This window comes from Silurus aristotelis (assembly GCF_946808225.1).
Source record: "Silurus aristotelis genome assembly, chromosome: 2".
NCBI classification, from domain to species: Eukaryota; Metazoa; Chordata; class Actinopteri; order Siluriformes; family Siluridae; genus Silurus; species Silurus aristotelis.
The window spans coordinates 25,810,157-25,821,625 of record NC_139575.1 but is presented as its reverse complement, the minus strand read 5'-3'; the positions used below and the strand labels follow the sequence as shown (position 1 = coordinate 25,821,625).

The window sequence follows — 11,469 nt, the reverse complement described above, 5'->3', positions numbered from 1 at the left end:
ATTTGCATTTTTGATCTTATTTCTACTTACGTGTGTATTTGCTGTTTGCAATGCTGTTCCCCTTTCGATTCAAGTTAATGTCTAAACTCAAAATTAAAAAAAGATCAATCCACGGCTTAAGGTCAAAATGATATACATATATATTAAATAAAATAAAAAATGAGGGCGGAAAAATATACAAAGAAATGCATTTGAATACCTATGGCAGACACGCGCATGCGCAGAACATGACAGTAACGCGTTGCTGGGAGTAACGGGACGCTCGAGGTTTAGCTACAGAGGCTGTAGCTCACTCAGCTAATCTGTGCCCGGAAACAGGAGCACAAATTCGACCAACACGGTTTTTTTAGGATAAAATAATGGAAGTGACATTATCTATGGATCCTCTTTTTCTAGCATGGAGTTATTTCAGGAGACGGAAGTTCCAGATATGCTCCGATCTTTGCACAAAGGTGTTGGAGGACAATCCGTTCGACCAGGTGAGTGTGTTGATATGGATCTAATAGAGCCAGCATGGCTGTGGATATTAGCCAGCTAGACTACTATTAATCCCATTAAAATGTTTAGATCGCAAATAAAACGCAAAAACATTAGTGGTCTTATTTTCTTGCTGTGTGTCTTTTCTGTTCCAGCAACTTCTTAGATAAATACCCAAGTTAATATTACATAAAAATATGCGTTAATATTAACCATCTAGTCAGGACAGTGGACACCACGCTTCTGAACATCCAGCTTGGACTGATCATCTAGCAGCAACCAAAGCAAGTGTAGGGATGTTCAATCTATTAGACCACGAATCACAACACTGATAAATAAATATTTGACAATATCCAATTGTCTTAGTCTTGTGCTCATTTCTTATAAATCCTACAGTGAAGTAAAACCTTCATTTCTAACTGCACTTTACCAGCTTGACCATTTTAAACAACTTGGAAGGTCAGCTTGTATTAGATTTTTTTCAGAAGGACAGATGTTTAGGGACATATTTTTGCATACTAATTAGTTTTAACAATTATTTTTGTTTAGTGAAAACACATTTCGGGTATGCGCTTTCAAATTAAACCTTTGATTTTGATCACTCTTCTCTGCCTCACCTTTTTGCCAAGGAACCTCATACGCCACATATTTCTGAGGTAACTGCTTAAAGCCTGGATGTTTCTTTTAGTGAAGTATAGTCAAAACAGGCTCCTAGGTAGAACCCCAGTCACACCCAATTCACCCTTTGTTTTAATCTATATCCCAGTGTTAATTAATAAATATTCCCTTTACTGATCTACCCATTTACCAAGGTGTGTTTCAACTAGGAGATTTGTGAACATTTGTGCCCTTTCTTATTGCTAAATTACCTTTTTGTGACTTTTTTGAACATTTCTTTTTGTAACCTACAGCCATCAATACCAGTGTCTAACACTCACAGAGCCAAAGGCTTTAATGGTAGAACTTGTACAGAACCAAGATACTGATTTAGTTGAAAGACTTTTTGCTTTAGTTTGTTTTAAGTAGTTCTTCTGATTTCCTGAAGGCTGCATGGAGCCTGAAGACAAGGGCCCTGACTGAGATGGTGTACATCGATGAAGTGGAAGTTGACCAGGAGGGAATTGCAGAAATAATGTTGGATGAAAGTGCTATTGCACAAGTGGCACGTGTGTACTCCCATAAAGCTGTCACCTTATTTATATATATAAAAACACAACCTTCATTATAAACTCTTTTTTTAAAGACACTTTTTAGTTTCACAACTAACCAAACTATTTTCTGGCAGGACCTGGAACATCACTGAGGCTCCCTGGAACGAGTCAAGGTGGAGGACCTACTCCAGCTGTCAGGTTAATAAATAATAATGTAGTCATTTCAGTTCATTTTAGTTGTAGGTTGTGAACATACCTAATTAAACATTTATTTTCAATGAAGATGTAGAAGAATATATGAAGGTTAAGACAATGGGTGACAAACTTTTTGCAACCATAGATCCCATTAATCCCAAAACCCCCACTGTTACTGAGATATGTATTAAACTTATTCAACCATGCAAACCAGCTTATGAATATAAGAACTCAATAAGAAATGTGAGAATGTTAATAGTTGATAGAAAAAGAAACAAATTTGATAATGGTGCGTTGTGATTTTTATCATTTTGAGACCCACAGTTTAAAAAAGAAAATTGAATCAGATGCACTAGAAGTAATACACTTTATTGCATATTTATTGTGACTGGTATAAATTTTTTTTTTAACTAGACCAGTGACCCAGTCGGGACGCCCTATTACAGGATTTGTAAGGCCCAGCACTCAATCTGGTAGACCAGGGACTATGGAGCAAGCCATCAGGACACCTCGAACTGCAAACACTGCTCGCCCTGTCACCAGTGCTTCTGGGAGATTTGTCCGATTGGGCACGGTAGGCTACACACAGTGTAATGTTTAAAAAAAAAACTTGTGATCAGTTTTTACATTTGTATTCTACTTAAAAAAATAACAGTAATTCTTTGTGTTCATTGTTTCAAATTGATATCTATCTTTCAGGCTTCGATGCTAACACATCAAGATGGGCCATTTATAAACATGTCCAGGTTAAATTTGGCAAAGTATGCACAGAAACCAAATTTATCCAAGGTACCGCAAATCACAAGTTGGTAATGAATGTAGCAGTTAAAGGATTATTAATTCCTGTCTCAAATGTTGTGATTGAAATTTCTTTTCTCTCTTTTACTCCTATACCAGGCGTTATTTGAATACATCTTTCACCATGAGAATGATGTAAAAAATGTGAGTAGTCCACCGTTAATACTCGATAAGTAAATGATAATAGAAATAGATAATAGAATACTTGGCTTTATGGAGGAAATACACTGATCAGGCATAACATTGTGTCATTATAACATAATGATTGGTGAAGTGAATGTCACCTGTTAGTGGGTGGGATATATTAGGCAGCAAATGAACATTTTGTCCTTAATGTTGACGTGTTAGCAGTAAAAATGGGCATGCGTAAGTTTTTGAGTGAGTTTGGCAAAGGCTAAATTGTGATGTCTAGACGACTGAGTCAGAGCATCTCCTCAACTCCAGCTCTTGTGGGCTGTTCCCAGTCTGCCGTGGTCAGTATCAATCAAAAGTGGTCCAAGGAAGGAACAGTGGTGAACCGGCGACAGGTTCATGGGCGGCCAAGGCTCATTAATGCATGAGGGGAGCAAGGCTGACCCATGTGGTCCGATCCAACAGATGAGCTATTGTAGCTCAAATTGCTGAAGAAGTTAATGCCCAACGGATGAGGACTGTTTTGGAAGCAAAAGGGGGAACAACACAATATTGGGCAGGTGGTCTAATCGATAAAGTTGTGCCTGGTCAGTGAAAGTAGCTTTTATTCTCTCAAATTCTAGGTAATACTGGTATTAGGATCAAACTCTTGATGTCACTCAAATGAGGATGGGTTCCCCTTTTGAGTCTGGTTCCTCTCAAGGTTTCTTCCTCATAACATCTAAGGGAGTTTTTCCTTGCCACAGGCTTGCTCATCAGGGATAAATGCACAATTCACCTTGACTGTTGATTTCTGTAAAGCTGCTTTGAGACAATGTCTGTTGTGAAAAGCGCTATAGAAATAAACTTGACTTGACTTATTATAAATGAGACCCATTTATTGGATGGAAATTGGCAATGAAAAGAATTGAATAAAAATAAGCAAAAATATCATAGATTTGATTTGCAGTACATTTGTTAACATCACAATTTTGGAACATTTCAGGCTTTGGACCTAGCTGCACTTGCTACGGAGCATGCACAGTTCAAGGACTGGTGGTGGAAAGTCCAACTTGGGAAATGTTATTACAGGTGACAAATCACTATTATAACAAAGTATTGCTAGAGGTGACACGTTTATTTAACTGCATTGAAAGGATAACTGAGAATTGATCTGATATTTATATGCGACGCATCGACTGGTTGGATGATTGAAGTTTGTATTTGCAGGCTTGGTTTGTACCGTGAAGCTGAGAAACAATTCAGATCAGCGCTCAGCCATCAAGAGTTTGTAGATACTTACCTTTACCTTGCGAAGGTACAACGTTTTCTTTGTTTATACTTTGCTTATAAATAATGGAAATGTACAACACTAATTCAGTGCTCTTTCTCTTTTTCCTGGTGCACAGGTTTATCAGCGATTAGATCAACCTATAACTGCCTTGAACCTCTTCAAACAAGGACTGGACCACTTCCCAGGAGAAGTAACTTTGCTGACGGGGATTGCTCGCATTCATGAGGTCCGTGTTTTACTGCTAGATTCGGAGGGATAAATATGCAGGGGTTATTTTGAGCTACATGTTTTTGTAGCTTGTGTATTGAAATGAAACTTTCGTTTGCCAAGTGTAGTAATTTATATCTTTGACTGCATTAGGAGATGAATAACATCACTTCAGCTACAGAGTATTACAAAGATGTCTTAAAGCAGGACAACACAAATGTGGAGGCCATTGCCTGCATAGGAAGCAATCATTTCTATACAGACCAGCCAGAGATCGCCTTGCGTTTCTACAGGTCTTCAACCTTCCTTCTTCATGTAGAAGTATACAAGAGCTTACAGTGGTGTGAAAAAGTGTTTTCCTGAGTTCTTTTTTTTGCATGTTTGTCACATTATAATGTTTAAGATCATCAAACTAATTTAAATATTAGTAAAAGATAACACAACTGAATACAACATGCAGTTTTTAAATGTAGGTTTTTATTATTGAGGGAAAACAAAATTTAAAACTACATGGCCCTGTGTGAAAAAGTGTTTAACTTTTTGTTAAACACACCACTGTTAATATATTAATATGTAATGTTACTGTTACTTTAATACATTTTTTCCTTTATTTGTTTCAGACGGTTGCTGCAGATGGGTGTATATAACTGCCAGCTCTATAATAATCTGGGCCTATGCTGCTTTTATGCTCAGCAGTATGACATGACTCTATCCTCATTCGAGAGGGCATTAGCCCTGGTTTCCAGTGATGATGAACAGGCTGACATCTGGTATAATATCGGACATGTTGCAGTGGTGAGTTTGACACCAGCATAGCCACGTTCAGATTAAAACTCTCATGGAGCTCATATGAAGTTATTGGGTAATCCAGTGGTAACCTGTGAAATCTTTAAAATCAACTCTCTGTTCCATTGTGTTTCTTTTCCTTAGGGTATCGGTGACTTGACTCTTGCTTATCAGTGCTTTAAACTAGCATTAGCATTTAACAATGACAATGCCGAAGCCTACAACAACTTGGCAGTGCTGGAGCTACGCAAAGGACGCATTGAGCAGGTATGGCACACTTATCATGTCAGGAATCCCCCTTCGATGGCTGTCAAACCTCGGGTTTCCCCAAAGCACCTCGCTCCTTCTCCCGTGCGTGCCCCGCCTGCACGGATCTGCTTGCAATCGGGCTTCATGGGAAAAAGCTGGGGATCGTTTCACTCGCTCATTCCCAGATCCTATAAAAACCCCACATTCACCCACACTCCCTGTCCGTTATTGTATGTTCATGCGTGTTCGTGTTGGTTTATGTCGGTGTGCTCGTACGTTCAGTTATCCCGCTACGTACGTTCCGTTTCGGACTCCTCGCACACTCCACAGCTGCGCTTCTCTTCCGAAGCTCCCCTTGGACTATATTCACGGACTATCCCGAGTGCTGTGAGTGCTTTTGTGTTGGCTCTGCCTGCTGTGAAATAAAGTTTCTGTTTGCCGTTACTCCGGCTTCCGCCTGCGTGCCTCGCCTAACAGAATAATGGACCTCCAAAAAGGAATATACGGACAAAAAAAGGACAGACAAAAAAAAGGACAAACGAAAAAGGGGGACGTAATTGGATTAACGCCGTGGTCCCGGCACGAACCAAACCTTGGAGGTCGGGTTCGCTCGGCCGCGATTAAGCGGCAGCCAAGCTCCGCCTCCGGGAAAACCCGTAAGCCCACAGCCGTTCCTCGATCATGCTCGGCAGCGCCACACCCCTCGATGACGTCACGGAACTCCCGGCTCGCTTCTCTGGCAACAGGGCTGAGTGGAGCGTATTTTCACGGAGTGTACAGAGTTATATGGAGGCGTACCCGTCCAGCTTCTGGACGGAAGGAGCGAAGATCGCGTTTCACATCTCTCTACTGACTGGGAAACTCTCTCTCTGGCCAGTGAGTTGTGGGACGCGACTGGAGGTGAGTTCGGCTCGTGTGCCCGGTTCCTGCAGCTGCTCACCAAGGAACTCGGGATGATCACGGCTGATCTCCATCTCCTCTCCCCCGCTTCTGAGAGCGCCTAACCCTAACCCGCTCCAGGTCTCCAAGGGGAGCTCAGCTCCGTGCCAGGTCTCTAAGGAGAGCTCCTTTCCGTTCCTGAGCATCCAGAGCGGCCCCAAAAGCTCTTCCCAGTTCCAGAGCGGCCTCGAGAGCTCCTCTCAGTCCCAGAGCGGCCCCGAGAGCTCCGTTTCGCTCCAGAGAGTCCCCGAAAGCTCCATTCCGCTCCAGAGAGTCCCCGAGAGCGCCGTTCCGCTCCAGAGAGTCCCCGAGAGCTCCGTTCCGCTTCAGAGTCCTGAAAGAAGCTCGGCTTCATCCCAGGACCTCCAGGAGAGCGCGGCTTCGTCCCATGACCTCCAGGCGAGCTCCTCTCCACTCCAGGGTTTACAGGCGAGCCCCTCTTCGCTCCCGGTCCCTGAGGAGAGCTCGGCTTCGCTCCTGGTCCCTGATGAGGGCTCAGCTTTGCTCCCGGTCCCTGAGGAAGGCTCGGATTCGCTCCTGATTCCCGAGGAGAGCTCGGTTCCGTCCCAGGACTTCCGGGAAAGTCCCGCTTCGCTCCAGCGTCCCAAGGAGAGCCCGGTTCCGCGCCAGCGCGTCCCCGAGAACACCTCTTCACCCAGGGGGATCCCGGAGCACTTAACTCACCTCCGAGACCGCGAAAGGGAAGTCATCCCGTTGCCCCCGGTCTCCACCAAAGGCGACGGCTCGCCCCACAGTTTCCCGGAAGGCGACGCCACCTCTCAGAGCTCCACTTTACCCAAGGGATCCCCAAAGCTCCCAACTCGGCCCCTAGACTGCGAATGGGACGTCGAGCCGCTGCCCCCGGCTTCATCCGAAGGCGATGGCTCACCCCACAGTTTTCCAAGAGGTGACAGCTAGCCCCACCAGCACTCAGAAGGCAAAGCTACGTCACAGACCTCCTTCTCGCCCAAGGGGGCCCCAGAGCACTCACCTCAGCTCCAGGACTGCGAAAGGGACGTCGAACCACTGCCCCTGGCCTCATCCGAAGGCGACGGTTTACCACACAGTCTCCCAAAAGGTGACGGCTCGCCCCACGAGTACTCAGAAGACGAAGACACATCACAGAGCTCCTCCCACGGCGACTTCTCGCTCCCGAGTTACCTCCCATGGTGACGTCTAGCTCCCGAGCTCCTCCCACGGCGACGTCTCACTCCCAAGCTCCTCCCACGGCGACGTCTCGCTCCCGAGCTCCTCCCACGGCGATGTCCCGCTCGTGAGCTCCTCCCACGGCGATGTCCCGCTCATGAGCTCCTCCCTCGGTGACTGCTCGCCTCAGGACCCCTCTCACGGCGATATCCTGCCTCCAAGCTCCCTGGACAATGACAGGTCGCTCCTGAGCTGCCTGGAGGGTGACGTCGCACTAATGAACCCTGCCGAGGTCATCACTCAGCCTCAGGTCGCCGCCAGGGACGTCACGCCTTTCCAGGTCTCCAGGGTGAAAGCCTCTCAGCTACAACCGCAGAGGAAGTCGCTCAGCTGCCAGTCTCCGCTGAGGGCGTGGCTCCGTTCCCGGTCTCCGCCTTGGGCATCGCTCCACTTCAGGTCTCCGGGGAGGGCGTCTCTCGGTCACTGCTCTTCACCGTGGATGGTACTCGGCCTTTAGACTCCATGAGGGGCACTGCTGGGTTCCGATCCTTCACCGGAAGCGTCGCTCCGCCTCCGGCCTCCGCCGACGTCGTCGCTCCGCACCAGGTCTCCGCTGAGGGCAGCACTCCGCCTCTGGTCTCCGCTGAGGGCATCGCTCTGCTCCAGGTCCCCGCCGTGGACGTCATCCCGTTCCGGGTCTCCGCGTTGGCCGTCTCCGAGCTCCAGGCCTCTGCCGAGGACTCCGCCCAGCCTCGGGTCATCGCCAGGACCGTCTCTCAGTTCCAGGCCTCCGTGGTGGGCGTCTCTCTGCGTCCTGCCTCCGCTGGGCGCATCACGCCACCTCAGATCCTTGCTGGCGGCGTCAGTCCGCTCCTGGTCTCCATGGGGGCCATCTCTCCGCCTCTGGTCGGTGCCGAGGACCTTGCCCCGCTCCTGGTCTCCAAGTTGGGCTGTGCTCCGTTCCGGGACCCCGCTGGGGTCGTTGTCCCGTTCCGACTCTCCGCAGGGGTGGTGTCGTTCGGACTCCTCGCACACTCCATAGCTGCGCTTCTCTTCCGAAGCTCCCCTCGGACTATATTCACGGACTATCCCGAGTGCTTTTGTGTCAGCTCTGCCTGTTGTGAAATAAAGATTCTGTTTGCCGTTACTCCGGCTTCCGCCTCCGTGTCTCGCCTAACATATCAGCACCTTCAATCTCATGATTTTATTTTCTTAACCAATTAATAGCTATAGAAACACCAGATGGCGTTAACATAGAAGATCAAACATAATAATATTTACATAATTTTAATAATTGAGATTTTGAAAAAAAAAATATAGGTGTTGTGAATTTAGTATTTAGCTGATTATTCATTTTATAGATTCTATATAAATAACAAATTAACAAAAAATGTTTTAAAACATGTTATTCAATAGAATTGTTTCATTCTTACATCATTAGTCAAATATGTATTAATATATTCTGAACGACAAACTGGTTCAAGTTGGAGGTTTGATTGCATCAAGGATCGGCTCTAAGCCCTTTCCTGTTTGCAGTGGTGATGGACAGGTTGACGGACGAGGTCAGACAGGTGTCTCCGTGGACTATGATGTTTATGGATGATATTGTGATTTGTAGTGAGAGTAGGAAGCAGGTTGAGAAGAGCTTGGAGAGGTGGGGGTACACGCTGGAGAGAAGGGGAATGAAAGTCAGTAGGAGTAAGACAGAGTATGTGTGAGTGAATGAGTGGGAGGGCAGTGAAGTGGTGGGTTGCAAGGAGAAGAGGTGGAGAAGGTGAAGGAGTTCAGGTACCTGGCGTCAACAGTGCAAAGTAATGGAGAGTGTGTTAGAGAACTAAAGAAAAGAGTGCAGACAGGCTGGAGTGGGTGAAGAAGAGTGTCAGGAGTGATTTGTGTTAGGAGGGTATCTGCAAAAGTGAAAGGGAAAGTTTATAGAACTGTGGTGAGACCTGCGATGTTGTATGGTTTGGAGACAGTGGCATTGAGTAAAAGACAGAAGGTGGAGCTGGAGGTAGCAAAGCTGAAGATGTTGAGGTTTTCGTTGAGAGTGACAAGAATGGACAGGATTGGAAACGAGTTAGAGGGACCGCGCATTTAGGACATTTTGGAGACAAGGTGAAGTAGATGAGATGGTTTGGACATGTGCAGAGGAGGGACATGGGGTATATCGGTAGGAGAATGCTGAGGATGGAGCCGCTAGCAAGAAGGAAAAGATGAAGGCCAAGGAGGAGGTTTATGGATGTGGTGAGGGAAGACATGCAGGTAGTTGGGTTGAAAGAGGCAGATGTAGAGGACAGGGGGGTATGAAGACGGATGAGCCACTGTGGCGACCCCTAATGGAAGCAGCCAAAAGATATTCTGTAGTTCCAACATACACATACTACTATGGTTTACTTGCTACATAAACTAAATTAAAAAACAGGCATAATATTACATCAAGTATATAATATAAGTCTAGAACAAATAAACATTCTTAGGTTCACAATAACCACCTAACAGCACATCCTGTTTAGTTTAATTCCCTACTTGACCAGTATCAGATATTATTTGTTGTAAACACTGTTTGTGACAGTGTGTTTATGTGCTCACATGGTTTTATAATTGGAGCTGGCGTGCAACATAATAGATGTGAGTTCAGTCCTCGAGTTCAGTGGCAAATTGATTACACTGTTCTTCACAAATTACACCAGACAATCTTATAATCCCTTTATGAAGGAATGTACATGTGAAAGAGTATTGAGTTTTTCTCTGTAATGACGGTTTTGTTTTGGAACAGCTTTAGTGTAGGTGCTTTGCTTGCGTACATTTAATCCTCTTCCTTAAAATGAAATTTTCTTGTAACAGTGTATAACAGCAATGTGGCTTTCATTTGCAGGCAAAAGCCTTTCTGCAAACAGCCGCTTCACTCTCCCCCCATATGTATGAGCCACATTTTAACTTTTCTGTCCTGTCAGATAAGGTGAGCACTATTAAATTTCAAACAGCTTTAGACCCATATTTGTTGATTATGCTTTTTACCTATTTTAATTTTTTAATGTATATACATATGTAAGGACAGCACTCGCTAGTTTCTCCTGTGGGTATCTGTATTTTGTTTGACAGGTTGGTGATCTTCAGAGTAGCTACGTGGCAGCCCAGAAATCAGAGGACGCTTTTCCTGAGCATGTGGACACTCAAAAGATGTTGAAGACCCTCAGACAACACTTTGCTGTGCTCTGAAATTTTCATCTAATTTTTTTCAAATTATGTAAATCGCCACAGTTAAGCAGGCTATTAACCATTGCAAGAGATTATTCTAGAAATGCCTACAGAGATGAAGTTGTCTACATTTTTTTTATGTTTTTATAGATAAAATAAATGATCTCAGATAATATTTTGATAGACATAATAAACCACAGTGCATATCTGCAGTTTAGGTGGACCTCATTATTCTTTTAAAAATGTTATATGAAATGTGATCTTGTTTATTTAGCATTAAAAATGCAGTATTAAGTAAAACCGTGTTGTTTCAGTTATTTTAATATCAATTTCCCGAACCTGAAAAAATAAGCAAAATAGGTGAGACAATGAATTATTTATTTATTTTAAAGAAAATGTTCACATGTTTCAGGCACAATTCTTTTGGATTTTTTCACCACATTCATACAGCGAATACTTAATAATAAATAGCAGCATGCCTTATAACTGTGATTACTTCTATTTCCAATTTGATTCACAGTTTGCACAAAGTCAGCTTGCTATCTTACTACTTAGCAGCATTTTACAGTGTTCTGCATTGTTAAGAATATAATCAGTCTTGATGTCACCCTAATGAGAATAAGTTCCCCTTTTGAGTCTGGTTCCCTTCAAGGTTGCTTCCTCATAACATCTAAGGGAGTTTTTCTTGCCACAGTCGCCACGGCTACTCATCAGGGATAAACACACACCATTCACCTTCACTGTTAAATTCTGTAAAGCTGCTTTGAGTCAATGTCTGTTGTGAAAAGTGCTATAGAAATAAACTTGACTTGACATTTTGTATTTTGGAACAAAAGATAAATAACATCCGATCTTTGCATCATGATTCAATGCATTTGATTAACTAAATTAAAGAGAGAGCGATTAAGCAAAGAAAGT

General features: G+C 44.3%; 1 protein-coding gene across 2 annotated transcripts; it reads left to right on the top strand.

Annotated features, from left to right (window-relative positions):
- Positions 1-233: 233 nt before the first annotated feature.
- ttc8 (tetratricopeptide repeat domain 8) lies at positions 234-10,851 on the top strand. 2 transcript variants are annotated; one of them, XM_083535096.1, is made up of 15 exons: positions 234-479; positions 1,107-1,133; positions 1,523-1,643; positions 1,763-1,826; positions 2,238-2,397; positions 2,523-2,612; positions 2,721-2,765; positions 3,739-3,824; positions 3,963-4,050; positions 4,142-4,252; positions 4,387-4,526; positions 4,854-5,028; positions 5,164-5,286; positions 10,229-10,312; positions 10,456-10,851. In XM_083535096.1, exons 1-15 carry the CDS (start codon positions 360-362, stop codon positions 10,570-10,572), a joined length of 1,551 nt encoding a protein of 516 aa, XP_083391222.1. In that variant the 5' UTR covers positions 234-359; the 3' UTR covers positions 10,573-10,851. The 2 variants fall into 2 exon arrangements, with proteins under 2 accessions (XP_083391222.1, XP_083391221.1); XM_083535095.1 differs by lacking the exon at positions 1,107-1,133.
- Positions 10,852-11,469: the final 618 nt, after the last annotated feature.